The following is a 20,366-nucleotide window of genomic DNA, read 5'->3' as shown; positions in this document are numbered from 1 at the left end:
TTTGGGGGATGGGTGATTCTGCTGACTACTGATTGATCCAGATCATCCCAAAAATGTTTGATGGTGTTCATATGTGGTGAGTTAGGATGCCAGTATACCACTGATGTTGGTGGTCAGACAGTTCTGAGAGATCGTGGCTTTGTTTGGAGTGTTATGGGACACGAAGATCACTTGACGATGTTGCCGTTTACTCGCTTTTGACAAACTTTTTTTTCTTCTTTTTAAACCACCTTTTTAGACTCAGGGGTTTCACTTGAAAAAGAGTAAACATGTCTATAATTAATCAGGGAGTGGCTAAGGTATCGGACATCTCGTCATGCCATGTGCACACAATAACATGGCCATTCAGTTATAGCCAGGAGGAACTGGCTACGACACACTTGATTAGCCTGTTGCACTTTTAATGCCTTTTAGTATAATATGCTGACATGTTTGACATTTTGGGTATTATATTTTCCTTCATTACACAGCTAATGCAATTTAAAGTCATGTCCTCATTTCTCTGTAAACAAGCTACAAGGCAACAACTGTAGCTCGAAGGCCAGAAGTGCCCTAGAACATGATTTGTAAAATTTGATGTAATAAATTATTGATTGCATTCACAGATTGCTTTTGAACATAAACCAATTATTCTCACGATATAACAAAGAGAAGATAATGCTGACAAATATATATGATAAAACTGGTATCATATTGTTAACAGAATTCAACTTATTCTGTGTCTTTAACCCTTGATACTGATCACACACCATATTCATTCTCATTCCACTGTATTCTTGCATCACGTTTTTCTGCAGTCAGTGCCTTCTCCTCACCTTTCTCACCTTTTTCTTCTCATTGTCGCTAAATGCTTGTTCATGTGAATCTTGTTGGGTTCTTTCTTTCTTACTATGAGTTTATTTCATTAAGCGCATTGAGATGACTTTGTTGTAATTTGCACTATATAAATAAAGGTGATTTGATTTTACACAAACCTTTGCAAATTTAAGTTTTCGTACTGAGTGCAGTAGAAGGCAAAACCATTGATGTATGCGATCCTGGTTTATTAAAAGGACAAGCCAAAGAGATGCTGCAATGTATTTTTCATGGCTACTTGTTTTTACTTTCTCATTGTTAGCAGTCATTTAAATGCACAATATTTAAAAAAAGGCCCAACTTTCCCACATCTCCACATGACATACAAAAAACACAAACCAGGACATTATAAAGCTGCACAGTTTTGTACCAGATACAATAATAAAATACACAATGCTACATTAAGTGGTTAAAAATACAAAGGAAAAGGTATATTGATTTTTTAAAAACATCTTTAAAGAAGATACAATGTCATTACTCTCAACTAGCCAAGAGATTTAGTAGAAAGTGCATTCTATAACAAAAAAAAAGAGGAGAATCATTCAGCACACTGAAAGATGAATGTGAAGACAGAAATTATGTATTGATTTTCAGTCTGTGTAAAAAGTACAGTGGACAGTCACCAAAGCAGTAATGTAACATGCTTTCATGACGAAGCAAGTTTTTTGTTGATACCAAGTATATTTTTATCGTCTCGTTTGTGATGGCCCCTTCCACACAGCCCACCTCTGATGGGGATTCTTCTCCTTTTCTTTCTTAAAACATCCAAATTATTCTCCACCACCCATTTCCCGTGCAGCTACAGCTGCACTCAGTTCCACAATACATTGTCAGCTCCCCAATCCCTGCACATCAACCACGCAGCAGTAAAGTGCAGAGAAGACACACAAAATGAAAAGGCTTCTGAGAAAGGAAAACTGTACAAAAGATCCACCAGGCAACCTGCTGCAGCACAACAATGAGCCGGGGGGGGGGGGGGGGGGGGGCAGATAAAAGGCAATTATTACAGCAGTACCAAGCCACGGGAATGTGTGCACTGTATAAGTTTGTAGCAACTGATTTAATGCTTTACTCTGAAAGAAATCCCACACATCAACTGGGGCACACAATCTAAAAGCTACTTTTGGTACAAAAGCAATGGGCAATGGTCGGACAGTCACACTAATGTATGCCTTTTCAAACACTCGCACACACTTCAAAATTCTTATATCTCATTGTTCAAATCTGTTAGCAAACGATTGACAGACAAATGGCAGTCAAACCATTCCTGTAACTGTGCAACATTTAACATTCATTCTGATGGTTGCTCCAAGATCAAAAACAGTTCTACTCTCCCATGACGTAGAAGTCATTAGATTACTCCCTCTCATCCTGGCAGTTCTTACTGAATAACCAATGAATTAATAAGCTGGAAAATGAGCTGAATTTACAGAAATGTTTATGAGCTAACCTGTAATCCTCGTGACTCTTTTTTTTTTAATGACTTACCAAATACATATAGCTTTGTCTGAAAATAAGAAATCTTTTACTCCACATTCAAAATACTTGGAAAGGTTTTTTTGCATTGAGCAAATCGGGGTACATCAAAAATAATGGGGTTGTCAATACGATTATAAAGGCCTCTACATACTTAGCTAGGTCAAAGACACTGAGGTGATGAGTTGTTTCTGGTAACATGCTCACCTCAGCTGCTGTGCAATAAACTCACTATATGACCTTTAAAGGGAAAAATATAAAAAAAACGAGACTTTAGTAGATGTTGAAAACATTTTTGAAAACGGGGATGCATTTCTAGGTTTCAGAAGTTTTAATTCAACTGACTCCACCGTTGTATTAAGACTTAGTTTAGTTTTACTTTGTGGAAAATGTCAACACTAATCACTTGGAATAGTCACGATGTTTGTTCAATAAAAAAAGCAGACCAAGGAACCCGGCATTGTTAAATAAAGTCAGCAAATGACTTCAAACTGCACAAGAGCTGAATAGGTTTTAAAATCAGCTGATCCAAAAAATGCAGGCGATGGCTTGGTAGACTTGCACATTTTGCTTAACACTTAAGATATTGGTGACTTGGACACACACACACACACACACACACACACACACAATCATTCATTCATTCAGCATGCACTGATGCAATATGATGTACTTAAATGCTGCAGAAAAACCACACCACACCCTGACCTCCCATCGCTCACCCACCTAACACAACAGATTTCACACATGATGCAGGAAGAACTTCCAAACCAACTGTTTGAGAACAAAATAAATAAGTTCTCATCAATGAACAAAAGAGAATGAGGACAGTAAAGTTCTGTTTCTGTGAAATCTGTAGGTGGCTTAAGTTATGATTACAACAAAAAAACAAAAACATCCACTACATCCAAACTGCTATACAATGAAGATAAAACAATTATTGTTAAGAACTTGAATGAAAAGGTCCCAGTGTGACTGTGTGCATGTGACTCGTATGGTTTTATCAGCAGGGAAGGGTTGTGGGGTAAATGCTGACTGGACTGTGAGCCTGGCTACTGACACTGGCAGTATTTTGTCAGTTGTCTGTTATCTCAAAGCATCGGTTGACCTGCAGTAGAGAGCGTTGAGGTGGCACTGCTCACTGAAAGTGGATCAGCTACAGCGTGGTCTTTGTGTGCTTGTGAGTGTGTGTGTGATTTGAGCATAACTACAACAGTCCTGATGAGAAAATATTTAGTCCAACTTTATATCTCTATTACAAAATCCTTGCTTGCAGACAAGGTCTATATGAAACATTAAATTATTCATTTTCTAAATTATACATCTGAAAAATCAAATGTAAAAGCAACAATGAGAAAAATGTTATGTAGCCTACTGGAATGGAAAGCACCATTAATTGTTATGAATCCCACACTAAGTCAAGACTCCATTGACCATTTCCAACTCTTTTCCTTCCTGTGACCTTTGGCACTGCATTTTCTCTGCTCAGAAAACATTTTACTTAACCTTCAGTGGAAAGAAGGCTCTAGTAAAACCAGGTGCAACATTCATTCACTCGGTAAAGTATTGCTATGGGGATGACCTGCTCACACAAAAACAATGAATCCAGGGTTTGATGATGTTCTGTTTGATCTTTGAAGTCTAGGCGACACGCTAACAACCAGTAGCAGCTTTTGATGGGATACTTTACAACCACTATTGTACAGATTGAGAACATTTATATAAAAAAAATCTTTGCTAGAAGGAATTATTACACAAAGTGTGCTATAATCTCTGTTAGTTGAGAAGAGGATCTTGGTTGATGTTACTTTTCGATAATGTGGGCACAGGGTACATTAGTTCACACACAAATGTGTGCATTTAGCTTAATCTGTTTTAATCTGTCCTACTTAAGATTCTAAAAAGAAGTTCTTGACTACTGAAAGCGTCAGAGATGTCATGCATTACAAAAGTCATGAGTGAATCATTCCTGCTGTCTTTCCGTTGCATGTCTGTGAGCTCCAAGCCTGTTGTTCTGGTTTGTATGCAGAAAACAACAATGGTGCATGTACTGTACTTCTGAACCAAGATTTTAGAATAGCGCCTGAAGGCCTACTCGTGTTAGAGCTCCACCAAGCTCTACTTGCGCAGCATCTCCTCTGTTGATACAGCATCAGAGAAGCCATATATGGAAATGAAGAGGGGCAGAGCTGCAAGACTGGAGCACAGTTCAGTGGTGCTGTGTTGCTCCTGGGCCCTTGCCTGGGGGGGCTATGTGGTGAAGGTAATTGTTGTCTTCATGCCCACAGTGGTTCAGGGGTTCGCTCTTGAATAGAGCCGGGGGAGGGGGAAGGTGAGAGACAGCAGGAGCAACCAGGTGGTGGTGCGGGAGATTTGTAATGTGTTGGGTGGTGTTGGAGAGGTGTTGTTGGGTGGTAGGGGGGTGAGGATGATGGTGTGCGGGCGTCGAGTGGAGATGAACGTGAGAAAATGCATGTCCGACGTGGCCTTGGGAAGGAAGAGAACCTCCTGTTGGGTTAAGGCCTAGAGCTGTAGAGGTGATGGCTGGGGCCACAGCTGAGGGGAGGGGGGTTGGTGTGGCGGTAGAGGGGGGGAAGGCATTAGTGAAAATCCGGACAGGCACAGATGGACCACCAGTCTGTAGGACCACAGGGCTGGTTACCCGGAAACACTTTTCTTTGTGTGCTTTGAGCATGTTGGAGAAGCGGAAGCGCTGACCGCACACCTCGCAGGGATACGGCTTCTCGCCCGTGTGAGTGCGGCGGTGGCGCTTCATGTTGGGCCGACTGGTGAAGCTCTTCCCGCAGATCTCACAAATGAAAGGCTTCTCTCCTGCATAGATTCAAGAAATCAGACTGATTAATCTGGTAACAGAAGTAAAGTTAAATGATTATGATGCATTAAAGGAGCATAGGGCAGAATCTAGAAATCAGACTCCATAGTGACACCACGGTGGTTAGAGTAAGTGCAGCCATCAGCCAAGCCACCGCAGGTGTGCACATCAACTGTTTACAGCTGATACTTGAGGATTGATACCCGACCGTACTCTGACGAAACCCGACGGCACCGGACGGGTCAGGTTGAGACAGATATTTAGAGCTGGGGTTCGGGTTCAGTCACAGTGTTGTTTGCGCGCAGCGTTCTACCTTTCCGACTCGCATGCAGCTTAAGCTGTATAACAGTGAGAGCTGTGATCCGCACGGCAAGGAGAATGGAGTAGAGGACAATTTTGAAGGAATACACCATTGAAATATTCCATTTCCTGCACAATAACATGGATTATCCTTATCTTTGATACATGGATTATGTAAATAGATCCTATGGGTCTCTTGCACGCACTGCGCCCGTTTATGTTTGATGTTCGCTTGTTACCCATGCGATAATCTGATGTTGACATTAACAGTTGTTTGTTAATAATATTGATGCTTACCACTAAAAACAAACATAAATATGTAATTTCTTTAAAAGGCCCATATAACGCTAAATCAACTTTTCTGTGCTTTAAACATCATAAAGTGCTATTTGGGCTTCATACACATGCCCAAAGTATTTTTTTCATTGATTCCCTCAATCGTTAGTTAGAGGGTGATTTGCTCCTTTCTTAATGCAGGGTGACCCAAACATCTCGCTCCAATTCAATGACGCGTTCCCACTTTAATGACGAATCTGACGCGGCACTGAGCTCTCTGCCGTGATTGACATGTAAACAGACATGCCCACGAAGGAGAGTATGTCAGCGTCCTTCGGGCAGTGCTATGTATGTATTTTCTATGTATGTACCGGTGAATGCCCCGCCCCCACACTCTGTCTCATGCTTATAAAGCAGCATGAGCTCGGCTACGAAGTGGGTGGGAGGAGGGCGGGCCGTCCTCTGGCCCTACGTCACTATGCGGGGAGGAGGAAGTCAGTGTCCCGTCTATAGACACGCCCACTCATGAATATGCATAAGTAGGATGCAAATAAGCCTGGTTGTGTAGATTTGCTCAGAAAGTGACTTTTCAGAGGCTAAAACTCTGGAAAACAGACGAGTTTGGAAAAATAAACCTGTAATACTATGTTTTTAGAGTACTTAGAACAAATGGAGATGGGTGAAAAATAGCATGATATGGAACCTTTAAGAAAAAAAAGAGGTTTTTCCACTGTTGAGTCGGACTCCGACGAGAAAATTCGGCCTGATCCGCACTTCAACTGTGACACGGTTATTTATCTACTCGCTGTTCATCTGACTGTTTACTGCAAGATCTGTGCACATGCCTCTGCATTCATCTGTGGAACCAAACAGTTGTTTAGTCCACTGTGCTTGTCTTCTTTCAGTCTCCAAACCATCTTCTTCTCATTCTTCTTTATTTCTGTTTATTTCCAAGCCATCGAGAGCACGCACCAGCATCATTTGACATCACGTCCCCAGAACTGCTCGGGAAATTCACGCCCAAAACAGCAGTCCAAAATATATCACAATCTTTTCAAGGCAATAAGGAGAAATGTGAGTGGGCTCATTCTCTTCGGTTTAGAGCACTTTATCAACCATTAGTATTAAAAAAAAAAAAAAAAAAACTTAAAATGAATGTTTATTTTTCTCAAATCCTGGCCTCTGCTCCTTTAAGGGTGTAACAATTCATCAATCAGATCAATTAACTACATCAATCTGTGCTCGGCAAGTTCATGTTGAAAAAACAAGCAGAAGAGTCAGGTAAACATACTGTATGTATTTTTTTTATTGAAAGTGTACTGAGTATTGAAAAGTTAACATCTTCTTAATTTAAACTGTTGGTTGAACTTCATTCAAACTAAATGTGAATACATTTGTCATTAAATGTTGTTTACTTGAGTGTTTATGTCCATAATTAATTTATAGGCGATTTCTTTAAAAGAAACAACAGGAATCTAGGAAAGCTCATGTGCATTGTCCAGAAATCAGGGATTTATTTCACTTACAATGGTTGAATTATTATTTTGGCTAAAAAGGGAACAAATCTTTTTTGGATCAAATCGTAATCGTAAACCAACCAATATCGTCCTTGAATCAAATCAGCAACCACGAATCATGATTTGCATCCATTAAACATGCAGCAAGTACTCAAAGCACTTTATTCAGCAATGCAAGCATGATTTTTTTTCTGTGCTGAAAGCAATAGAACTCTTTACAATGTATAAAGGAAAGTATCTGCTTTCAACCAACTCTACAGGAAGCTGCTACAATTTACACTGAGAAAAGACATGTGAAAATGAAAACAAAAGCCGTTTCATCAGACTGGTGCTCCCATTAACCTCCCTCCGTGGACCGACTGAATGTGCATGTTACCACCCACACAGCCCACTTTTAGGAGGCGGCTGAAAGCCACTTTAAATGCTTTATTCTATTTTGCAATACGTGGGGCTCTTTCACTCTGTGTGATTAACAAAAAGGTGACAGATAATGATTTCCGTTTCTGTTATATAAAATTTTGTTCCAACAGTTCCTGAAAAATGTTGTACTGAACTCCAGTACTGTCAGAGTACTAGAGAGCACCCATGGGTGTGCCTTTCCTGTAGGAGGCTAAATTGCCTGGTGGCAGCAGGGAGAGGAGATGTAGCATCGTAATTACATACCACAAATAGAAGCGTAAAGGCTAGAGGAGCGTGGTGTGTCCACCCACAGCTGGAGCAAAACACTGAAGGACTTCCCAGCTGTGTGGCTCAGCTCGGTCTGAGAAATAGTTCTGCAGGATCAGAGAGCTTCATTTGGGTTGTGATTACAAGTCTATTTATATGCAAGGCACCTCTTTGATGCACTGCATCCTTCTCATTAGAAAAGCTGGGCGACACCCGCTCTTTTACAACCAGTGTTCATCTTGGAAAGCTCTCGACTTTCTTATTTTAGACGTGTATGGAGACCGGCTGGCTCAGCTTCCCAGAAAATAAGTTATATGGTTAAATGTGTGTTTTAAAACACACTTGAATTCCTGTGCAGCTGACCAGTAAGAATGAGACAGTACAGCCAATATTTCCATCACCTAAAGCACTAGGGCCAGTAAAATAGCTCACTTTTCAGAATTTTTAAAGCTCGATTTAATTACAAACCGATTAATGATTACTGATTCGATTTTTTATTACTGCTGATTATTGATCTTCCATTTAAAATGGGCCAGCTGCTCAATTATTTGACTTCTCTTTACACCTCACCTCGCAGCACCTTCAATATTGTGTAGTTGAAATTTCCAAATTATGAATATTCGTCTGTGGTAGAAATGGACAGATATGTGACTAGAAAAGAAAAACTCTTCCTCACCTGTGTGCGTCTTCATGTGCTCGTCAAAATACTGCTTCATATTGAAATCTTTTCCGCACCATTGGCACATGAACTGCTTGTGTCCGATGTGGATGCTCATGTGGGAGCGCAGCTGGTACTTGTACTGGAACCGTTCGTCACAATTCTGCAGCACAGATAGCCAGAACACACTCAGATCTCTTTTTGTCATTAAAATGGAATTTGACATTTTCAAAGTGTGCAAACACAATTTCAAAGGTAAACATCTGGTTTGCCGTTTGTTGCTAAAGGTAAAAAAATAAAATCCCCCTTGTTCTTTTCTCACATCTCACAGATTTTTCTTTATTTTTGTACTTGCTATATTTAACAATAAAACATAGAATGTTTTTTCTAGTAGGTGAAAACTTCTAAAACACCTAAAATGCATCATATTGTGAGCAGTGAAATTCATACATTACAGAACATGAAATTACTGAAACTATATCCAGGCTTTTAATGCATGATTGCACAGTGAGGTTTTTCCTGACAGTAGGCATTTATAGTACCACTGGGCCGTCTGTCTAAGCACCTGGCTGTAGGGAAAAGCAATCCACCACAGCAAAGTTAGCCCACTGAGAAGAAGAAATGTACACTTTTTATACTATATATACCTTTGAATATCTGTGTTTATGGCTTTGGAGATTGCTTTTTTTTTTTTTTAGAGAAAGTCTTGCCCCAAAGAGTAAAAAGAACATTTTCAGACCCAACACTAACCACAACCTTAAGTTAAATTACACATGATAATTTCTATAACAAATTAACTTTTCGGATTCAGAGAAGCTTTTATGAAAAGTAATGAACATGACTTAAAAATAAAGATTTAATTGTATTTATTTATTACCAATATCATATTTATTTTGTTATTTTATGAATTCTGCAATAGATTTGTCAGTTTCTGACTGAATGTGAAAAATTTGATGCCAATCTGAAACTAGAACCACACGGTGATCATCATGACATCCTAAAAAACTACATCGTTGACTGCTTATGGTCCACACACAGTTCCTTTGATGACCTGCAACCTGCCTCTAATGCATCTAGTCTACTAGAAGAAGGACAACAATGGAGAATACAGAGTGTCACAAATGTGTGTGTCACATCTGTGTCACATCTGTCACAAATGTCAGAATCTGAAAGTAAAAAGAACGTCGCTCTGCCAGATACAACTTTTTTTTATGATTTGCTATAATTTTGTTGTATTTACAATTTACAACAAAACACCACAACACATGACAAAAACATTAAAATGTGTACATAATCCAAACTAGTGCTTGGCCCAAGCATAATGATGGAATGAATGAGGGATGACGCAAATAATCTCGTTTTGTAAATAAGTGGAATGAAACAGTATTTAGTGCCTCCTGAATAGATTTATTTCTATAGTTTTTATCATGTTCGGTCATCTCTTGCCTGGTGTGGGACCAAGACTGGCCCTTGTATTTTCAGTTTGTCTTCTAATCAAGATAATTTCCATCATCGTTATGATTATTTTTTTTAACCAAAAATAAATATAATAAAACCCCATATTTTTAAGGCTTTCATTTCTCTCTCTATCTCTAGTGCCATCGCGTACCCCTACCCAGTGTATCTATACATTCATCCATCCATTTTCTGACTGGCTTGTTCCTTTTTTCAGGGTGGAGGGGGTCTGCTGGTGCCCATCTACAGCTCACATTAGGTGTTAGGCGGGTGTACACCCTGCCAGTGCAGTCCATTGCACGGCAACACACAGTGGTAGTTTGCATTAAGGATAAAATAAAAATTATTACTTTCCAGGTGACCTCACGGCCGCTCTCAGACGCAAATGTCCAACGCAAGCAACTGGGGTACAATCTAAAAGTGTGTGTGTGTGTGTGTGTGTGTGTGTGTGTGTGTAATCTTACCTCACAACGGAAAGGCTTCTCTCCTGAGTGCTGGAGCGAGTGGACCTTGAGAGACATGCTGCGTTTGAATGACTTCCCACATGTCTCGCAGGTGAACGGCATGTCCTTAGTGTGAGCTGGTTCAGGAGAGAGACATTTAAAAAGAAAAAACTGAGACATCTAATGAATTCTGATCATTTTTAACAGTGGTTCTCAAATTGGGGTACACACATTCAATCATAACAGACAAAATCCCAATAGTCAAAATCCTAGTAAAGTGTTAACGTTAGCGTTAACCTTTGATGGCATATGCAGACATGGTAAAAAAATAAATAATAGTGGAAAAAAATTCCAACTTCTTACTATAAAAGTGTAGTTTTCCTTTTTTCCATGTTTATCAAATGCCTAAACCTAACCGCCAGTGTAATTAAATGTAATAAAATAATTTGAACATGAGACTGGGACTTCACTGACCAACTAGGAAACACCGTCTCTTCTAGGTTTATGCTGTTATTCTAGGTGTATGGACAACATCTGTGTTTGCATGCAAGCACATGTTGAATGGTTGCTGTTACAAGATGCTGTGGATGTACAATAAATAAATAATTATTCACTACACAAAGTCCTACTGATACTGTTAAAGTTAAAAAACAGTAAAAAGAGGTTATGTCAGTAAATATTATGGTAGGGGGTGGGGGTCATAATCTAATAAGAGAGGTCTGGACTTACCAACCATGTGTTTGCGAACATGAGCCATTGTGTAAAACTTTTTTTCACATATTTCACACGCAAACTTCTTTTCTGCAAAACCGTGCACAATTTTGATGTGCTCATGCAAAGACCACAGCTTCTTGAAGGACTTATTGCAGGAGACACACTGGAGAACATAGAGAAGAAGACAGGAAAGGTTGAGGAAAGACTAGTTGTGAATAAATCTTTTAAAATCATACTCTAGCTCCCTCTGGTGGCATTAAGCAAAACACCAGTAAGAATTACCAACAGTTAAACAGAATCATGGCCTGAATCGCAGGGGAAAAGGTTAGATGCACTATTTGATCTAAAATCTATTATTGTTTTTCTGTAATTTATAAATGACTAATGACATTTAGACCTGTGTGTTAATTCAAAAAATAAAACTATTACTCAAGTAAGGGATGGTCTAAAAATGACAATGGGGAAAACACAACATATCAATTAAAACTACGACTAAATTTTCCAGTACACATGTTAAATGTTGTCTATCAGGCAACACTAATGAGCTTTTCACATATTTTTGACTGAGCCGCTGCTCTTCAGCCTGATCTGAGTTTGGTGAAATGGAAAAACTAAAGGTAGGGCTTAGCTAAACCAGGCATCAACCTGTTTAAAACATCCTGAATTAAATACTGACCAGGACTTTACAACATACTGCATGTACTGTGTGTAAATATATTCATGTTTATATTCATCCTTCATATACATGTATTTATTATTATACCGTTTCTGGTTTATGTTTTTTTCTCACATTATCTACCAAGTCAAATTCCTTGTATTGTCTTAAAAAAAAATCTACTTGGCAAATAAAACTGATTCTGATGTACATCAAGTATAATAGGCTTCCAAATCTGAACCTGAAAAGCTGCAGTTACATAAATAATGTTAAATGAATACCACAATATTGGATTACATTAGTTTTGCTCTATAATACATATTTTTTGTTTATTTCTTAACAAGTTATAACTACTGTCTCCAATACTATTGATGAATAGTTTGATGAGTCCATTCTTTAAATTTTCATAGAAGAAATTTGATTCAGAAATGAATTAGTTGTAAATTCAGTAAAAAAAAAAAAAAAAGGACAAAATTCAAATGTTATGCTATGATTATATTCTTGATTATAGTAAAAGGGTTTTAAATGTTTAGCTCTTTACAATGCATCAAGGCGTCTGCTTTACCTGGATGTTCTTCTCACAGTCTGTCTGCTGGTGCAAGGCCAGCTCACTCTCCAAGACAAACTTCTTGCCACACTTGTCACAGATCTGCATGCGTCTGTGTGTCACATTCATGTGCTTTTCCAGGTACCAACGGGTGTTGAACACTCGAGGGCACTTCTCACATGTCAACATCTCCTTCTCCTCTGCCTCCGTTTTGGAAGCTGTAGTCGTGGTTCCTGCAGAGTACTGTGCTGACCTGGTTGACCTGCGCTTGCTCTTGGGATCCTCCAGGGGCTTACGCTGCCCCCTGGTGGTCATACCTGTGGCTGCTCTCAGGCTTTTTCTCTGAGGCTGACTGGCAGCTGCTTCAATGTTGGCGCTGCGACGGGATCTCTTTATACATGTCCTTTGACTCTCCATCTCGTCGCCCTCACTTTCTTCCTCCTCTTCTGCATCCGGGCTATCGTCATCATCCTCCTCATCTTCATCATCTTCTTCTTCTTCATCATCATCCTCCACTGTCTTTGTTCCAGGATTATTGTCCCCCTTTGACACGTAAAGTGTCTGATTGTTCAAATTAACCTCTACAATGATCTGCTCACGCTTGAAACCCTCCTCTCCATCTTCGTCTTCTTCCTCCTCCTCTTCTTCATCATCATCATCAGTGTCAGAGGAGTCTTCATTGCTTGCCTGAGAACCTTGACCTTCCACCTCTTGTGCTAACACACCTTCTTTGAAATACTGCTTTGGTGAAACCACAGGTTGATTTGGCAGCTGACTGATGTTTAGATCTGTCATGGTCGTCTTGGCCGCCATTTTGCTCTCCACTAGCACAGAGGAAGCTTTGCCTCCCACTTCCCTATTGTAAAGCTTTTCAGTCAGGACCAGATCAGGGTTGGGAGGATGAAAATAGGTTTGCGACAATTGAGCTCTGTGTCCTCCCTCCTGGGACATCCCGCCAAGGCCGGGGATGGAAACCTCCTCTTTGAGGCTCTGGCAAGATTTCATGAAGAGAGTACAGAAACTAATTGGTGCAATTTTGGTGAAATAAAAGAGTTGCCATGTACTGTGCCACCAAGTCAAGCCGATCGTGCTAAGAGGTGGAAGAAGCAACACCAACCCTCCCAACCTACTGAAGGGACAGAGAGGAGGGGATAAGGTGACACACGGTCAACCTGATTCAAAGAGCAAATCCATGACGTCTGACGTAAAAGCTCCACTTGACACATACAATCATTTCAAAATGATCTTTTATGTTTGCTTAAAAATCACAGGTCCTCTGCAGATGTTGGAACAAAAGGATCCTCCTCAAGTTCTCCGAGGCCTGCTGATCTTCAGGGTACATAGGTCTTCCAGCAAAGAAGAGTACAAGAACCTGTTGTGAAAACCTCTGTAATTCTTGAAGTGTTGTCCACAACACATACCTGAGGAAAGAGATGAAAGAACAAGAGTGTAAGGGTTGGCAATAGAAAGTGAGCTCTCAATCATTTATTGCAGTGATTCTCAACTGGTGGGTCGGGACCCAAAGGTGGGTCGTGGACCTGGACTGGGTGGGTCGCGGACAGCTGGTCAAAACCAAATTAATACTTAATGTTTATTGTGTTGGGCTTGTCTTTTATCTTGAAATAAACTTTTCTTTTGACAGGTATGCTGTGAAATGCATGTTGAACAATATAATATAAAGATTTATGATTAAAAAATGATTGTGTGTGTGTTTTCAACAGCCATTTTTGAAAAACAAACTTTGGTTGGTTGAATTCAGAAAAAAAGTGGGTCGCAATTTAATGACCTTGGCAAAATATGGGGCCCAGGGTGAGACCAGTTGAGAACCACTGATTTATTGTGTAGCTGGTGTGTGCGGCATGCCACTGACTGAAGCATCAGTACAGATTAGGTGCAAATGCTTTTTTCACACAAATCTTTGTGGAATTTCACAAGTCAGTGAATGCAAATTCAACAATTAAGTGTCTCACATTTAGACCAACCCAATGCTAAGATGTCCTGCTTTTGCAAAAGCCCCGCCCCCCTTATTTACGTTTGATATGTCTGTCATGTTTCCGAGTTGGTCTTGTCTGTAATGGCAGGGAAAAGTCTACCGGTGCATGTTAGTGACACTTTTTGAAGCAATCCATGCAAGATATCCTCCAGATCCAGAATATGCTGTGGAGGGATTAATTCAACATATTAAAATAAACAACGAAGGGACACACAACTATGGAAGTGATAACATACCGGACCAGTCATGCTCCTGCAGTACTGGGTAAGTTTTCTCAGATTATATTGTTCGTATCCCCCTCAAGCAATAAGAGCGTTACCACAGCTAATGGTGATCTTACTGAGTAACATGACCCCCCCCAGCCAAACTCTTGGGGTACCTGGTATCTGACTTGCACAAGCCATGAGCACACCACTTCACCAATGTGACTGCTCTGAGCATGTCGGACCTTGCTTACATAGTAGGCTAACGGTAGCTCGTTAGCCTACTATGATTGGATAATGACTGTTTGTGGGCGGGGTTTGCGAAAGGTCAATTGACACCACACAAACATTGTCTGAATATTTTTTCTGAGAGCATCTAACCAACTGTCATTAAAACACAAATGGGACATCAATAAAATAAAATAAAACAAGCAACAAAATTGAAGAAGGAAGTGATTGACTATGACTGGATATATTGGCAATTACCAGTGATTCAACTCCCTGCTGTTATTTTTTTAAACTTCAGATGCAACAAGCCACAGAACTTCCAAAAAGTTTTATTTTTGTCTTGTCGATCCACAGAATTGTCAAATCATTCTCCAAAAGTCTTGGGGATCATCAAGATGTTTCCTTTGTGTTCTTTGTTGTCAGCCGTGGTTTCCACCTTCCAGCCTTAGAATGGCTTTGTAACCTTTTCCAGACTGGTAGATTTCAATCACTTTTTTTCTTATTTGTTCTTAAACTACTTTGGATCCTGTTTTGTTTTTTAGATCTTGTAGCATACTTCACTTTGTCTGACAGGTTACATTGAAGTTATTTCTTGATTCAACAATCATCGCGCTAATCAAACCTGGGTGTGGCCAGTGAAACTCTACACAGATTTCTGAAGACAAGGTTAACTCATATTTTAACAATGGAAATAAATAATAATGAATAAAATCATCATTTAGGAACTGTATTTTATATTGACTTAGATTGGCTTTGTGACATATTAAATTTGGTTTGATGATCCAAAACATTTAAGTGTGACAAATATGTGAAATAATCACAAATCGGGAAAAATACTTTTTCACGGCACTGTATATCGCACCAACTTAAAGGTGTATCTGCAGAGAATTAGGCGCTGGGAGAAATAATCGACACCTCACCGTTCAGACATAGTAATCGATGCATACATTTCCAATAATAGTTTCAATGTTAAGCTACGAGAAGGACTGTAGAAGGACACTTTAATGGAATAACTGATCGTACTTGAGCTGCTTATTTAGTTTATTATCTACAGTATATAATATATGTATGTATATATAAAATTTAGAACAGACCTTTTTGTTTATTGTACATGTTATAAGCAAGGTTGTTGCCATTTTGGCACTTCACCATGTGGTTCTAACTGAACAGTTTACAGATATCCTCTGCTGGTTTATTAAAAGGTAAAGGTCATTTTGCCTCCTGTGTCTGAAAGGCAAATGCCATGTTTTTTTTAAAAACAGCAATTTATCAGTGATTGTTGTAAGAAACAAAGAAATGCTGTGAAAAAGTGCATCTAGAATCCTGTTGCACTGATGTAAAAATCAAAACGCAGTCTCTAGAATTTCTACAAAATTAATTCAAAATAAAAGTACTGATCAAACCAAAGCTAGTGTAAGACAACTACATGTAGCGTAACCACAGCTCAGTTACAGATAAAACCACAGGAAGCCATCGCCTAAACTTGAGGGTGTAGCCAAAGTAGTGCACAGAGAATTATGGTCACACATAACATGTAGACACAAAGTACTAAGACGTGTAGATAAAATATGTGAGCTGTATTGTTTTTTTTTAAATTTTATTATTATTTTATTTCTCTCTTTTTGGAGGCTCTTCCTGTCAGTACTGACCTTTTGAACCATATCTTTGGCTAACAGTATAAGAACCTTAAACAACCCTCCCTCCCTCCACCCCACTACCACAGTGAATGCTTATCAGAATGATTTTCTTACTTGGCAAGTCCAGAAAGTAAGCAAGAGTCCTTGTGGGAGGAAAATTTAAAATAAAATCTGACAATTTTTTTTAGCTTTAATAAATTATTTTACAAAAAACAAAAACAAACCAAGAACAAATAACAACTTTGATCATCTTTTGTGCCCCCATTACCTTAATGAAGTCTTGTTATAAAGAAAATCCTATATTACATAGAGTATGTATGTACAAAAATGCTTAAATCAATCACAGCTGATAACTGGTAAAATCTCAGCAAAGTGGTGCCGTGTACAGGTCAAATTATTCACCTTTGATCAAGGTAATTGTGACTATTTCAATTATGTTACACATCCATCATTCATTTTCATCAATTGAAGAAAGCAAAAATTCAGAGTGCGTTATGTTTACATAATCCTGTTGGCAATTGGAGTAATGATTTTTTACCCTGAAGAAAAAAGAGCATTTCTGTGTACCCTGGTGGCCTAGAGATTGTATGAACAAGTTCATAACAATTACATTAAGTATTACAGGGTTCCCACACTTTTATGCACAATTATTTTTCAAAACTTTTCAAAATATTTAACAAATTTCCATGACCTAGCTCTGAAGCGCCAAGACTGTGGGCGACAGTGGCTCAGTGGTAGAGTGGGTCATCCAATAACCGAAGGGTTGGGGGTTTGAATACCGCTCTAGCAAAGTCATTGTCTGTGTGTCCTTGGGCAAGGCACTTCACCCATATTGCCTAGTATGAATGTAGTGTGTGAGTGAGTGTTGATAGTGGTGGGAGGGGACTTTGGTTCACTATGGCAGCATCGCTTCTGTCAGTCTGCCCCAGGGCAGCTGTGGCTACAATAGTAGCTTACCACCACTGTGTGTGGAGTGAAAGAATAATGCACATCAATGTAAAGCATGATATAAAATCCAATATATTATAATTATTATATTAAGATCTTTTTTTGATTATGCATTTCCTGGTTTTTAGCATACGCCAGCTGAGGTGATCTTACCTACGCACAGTTTTATAAATGAGGCCGAGAGTGAATTTGCGTGACTTTATTAGATCTCGTGATTCCCGCTCAGTGATGCTGCCGGTATGCAGCACTTTCACATTCAGATAACGCTTAAAATATTTGGGGTTCAACACATGTTAAACTAAAATAAAATAGGATATATTTCCAAAACTTTACCAAAACAGTTCAAAAACTCCATAACTTTTCAAGACTGGAAAATCATTTTTTCAAATTCCATAACTTTTCCAGGAATTTCATGACCGTGGGGACCCTGGCATTAAGTTTGGCTCTAGTCTTTTTTCTGGAAGAGCTATTCCTCTGGAGTGAGGTACTGTACTGTCTCTTTAAGAGCAGAGGGTAGTAAGAAGTCTTAACTCATCCTCTACCCGTGATATTCTGATAAGACTTATTTCTAAGGATACACCAAAATGAAAATTCTTGGCCGAATCCGAAAATGAGGCCAAAAGGCCGAAAACTTAAAAACCAAAATAATTCATCATGCCAATTATTAGTAGTACTGTCAAGTATTGCATTTATAACTATGACTGTACTAACCTCACTTAAACTGAGGCAATGCAATTGCATCAAATTAATACAAAAGCTTAAAAAAAAAGGAAAAAAAAAAAAAAAAAAAAAAAATCCAGCAAAAAAAAAAAAGAGAATATTATTTATTACTGACATTTTAACAATAAAAGCAATACGAAATTTCATCAACCACAACTTAACATTTGTGAACAATATATATTTACTGAATGATACAGGAGAGTGGAGGAGAGCTCAAAAGACCAAATGCATCAGTTCACCTCAAGACTTCAATGAGCTTTTGCTTTCACAGTTTGCACAGGACGAGTGTGAAAGTTCACATTCCCCACTCTGGTCAAATTCATAAAACCTAATCCAGATCACTGTGTAGTTACACTACAGGAGTATGGAGGTTTTTGGACACAAGAGCTCATAATCGGGTCATAATGTGGCACCAAAGGGCAGCGGCACTGGTACCAAAAGCTTTCTAGTTTCGGGGGCCACATAAAGCACAATCAAACATTCTAGAGTATGTACATATGAATAGATTACAATTACAAACTAACTCTTCATGTGTTTGTATACAAATACACCTTACTTCCAAAAGTATTTCCAACATAACTGCAGTGAATTAAGAATAGTAATTGAAATTGAGGATGCATGTTCAGATTCTGTATTGACCTAAAGTCTGGTCTAAAGAGACTGTGCGCTAGGTTTTGTTGCTCAACATTAATAAGGGCTATAAAATTTCAATAAAGACAATAAAAAAATATATATCTTACAATAAAATTTAGATAAAGAAAATGGTATTTCTAAAACAAAGGGTGCGTCAAATAAAATGTGGGAATCACAGCAGAAAAAGGGTTTTCACAGATGGTGCACAAGATATGTTTTTTTTTTTAATTTCAAATAAGGCAGTATGGAGTTGGCACCTCAACAATGCAAATGCAATCCCAAAACTCACAAAACCTGGACATAGTGCAAGTTTGCAGTCAAATCTCTGTTGTCTTTGCAGTACACATGTTAATCTTAAATAGCATATGTATACAAGAAAAATGTCTTATTTTGAAATTAAACCATAAAAAATTGACTTAATTTATAAATGCTTCATATTTTCAAGGACGGCTAAAACTATGCTACTTCCCTCACGTAAAAAATAAAAAATGCAACAAAAAAAAAAAGATATGTGCCATTTGTGTATCTTGTTGAAGATACACAAACATCAGTCAGCAGCAATGGGCGTGTTGTTTCATTTGAGCTTTAACATATTGAAAAGGGTATAGTTAACAAAAGCCTAAGATAACATGTACAAACAAGCAGTTTAACATAAAAAATGGCAGTTTCAGCTCCTACTTCAGGCTGTAAAGGGTGAAGTACGCAGAGGGTTAAATACAGCCACACAGGGCTAGGCCAACTTAGGCTACTTAGCTTGCTAGCCTGAGAACTACATTAGTTCTAACCAACACACACACAAGATAAGCTAACCTGGGTACATTTTTTCCAGGTGCAACTATTAGAGGTTTCTGAGTATTCACTATAAAATAATAAAAGAAAAAAAAAAGACGGCAACAGCCAATGAAGTACAATCCAGTGTTAGCTGACAGGCGTTAGCTAACAACTGTCACTTTTTTAACCCCAAAGCGCCCAGACTGGGGCTAGTTAGCTCTCAGCTAGCATCGACGTCAACCGTGTTAACAGTGGTTACAGTAGCTTTCACAGCAGCACCGTGTGAAGGGTCAGTGACAGCTATCACAGCCGCACAGAGCCGCAGGAAAAATGCACGCCATGCTTTTGTTTTGTTTCTCCGCTGTAATGAGAGACAACTCGGTCTGCTGTGAAGGCAAACAGCATTCAACGAGTCAGAGCTTAAGCCGGGCTCTTGGACGAGTCACACCGGTACTGTGTGCATTTACCGCTGCGCCTGTCACACCGTGTAAACGCCACAAAGCAACTGAAACAAAACGTTTGTGTGTTTAGCTCACCTCCGTCGAGGTCGACCTCCCTTTCGTGCAATCAGAGTTGCACAGATTACTGTGCACTTCTTCTCTCCGTAACCGTGATGTAAACTGAAAACAACTGGGTGACGGCAGCTGACTTTGTGTTGGAAAACCTGCGGGGGAGCAGTTGTTGAACGGGCTGAGGATGAAACCCGCTCACCGGCGTCCTCAGCCCCGCTACGTGGCCCAGCAGAGCCGTCCCGCACTCATCCCAGCACTGACGGGCCGCCCGCTGTCTAGGCAAGCGCGCCGCCGCGTATCTAGGTCGGGATTCTGTTCGTCTGCTC

General features: G+C 39.3%; 1 protein-coding gene across 1 annotated transcript; it reads right to left on the bottom strand.

The window, feature by feature from the left end:
* Positions 1-1,077: 1,077 nt before the first annotated feature.
* Positions 1,078-20,354, bottom strand: znf652 (zinc finger protein 652). Its single transcript, XM_028455676.1, has 6 exons — positions 20,065-20,354; positions 12,414-13,816; positions 11,209-11,356; positions 10,501-10,616; positions 8,600-8,744; positions 1,078-5,163 (listed from the first exon to the last, which is right to left on the bottom strand). Exons 2-6 carry the CDS (start codon positions 13,398-13,400, stop codon positions 4,541-4,543), a joined length of 2,019 nt encoding a protein of 672 aa, XP_028311477.1. The 5' UTR covers positions 13,401-13,816; positions 20,065-20,354; the 3' UTR covers positions 1,078-4,540.
* Positions 20,355-20,366: the final 12 nt, after the last annotated feature.

The sequence above is a fragment of the Gouania willdenowi genome, chromosome 8 (genome assembly GCF_900634775.1).
Source record: "Gouania willdenowi chromosome 8, fGouWil2.1, whole genome shotgun sequence".
Lineage (NCBI taxonomy): Eukaryota > Metazoa > Chordata > Actinopteri > Blenniiformes > Gobiesocidae > Gouania > Gouania willdenowi.
This window is presented reverse-complemented; position numbering and strand designations above follow the sequence as displayed.

Excerpts from the sequence above, each read along its gene's own strand:
- znf652 (XM_028455676.1), bottom strand. The coding sequence starts at position 13,400 with ATGAAATCTTGCCAGAGCCTCAAAGAGGAGGTTTCCATCCCCGGCCTT. Across the intron at positions 10,617-11,208 it reads TGTTCGCAAACACATGGTTG|CTCACACTAAGGACATGCCG; the intron begins GTAAGTCCAGAC and ends CTCCTGAACCAG. Across the intron at positions 5,164-8,599 it reads GCACATGAAGACGCACACAG|GAGAGAAGCCTTTCATTTGT; the intron begins GTGAGGAAGAGT and ends GAATCTATGCAG.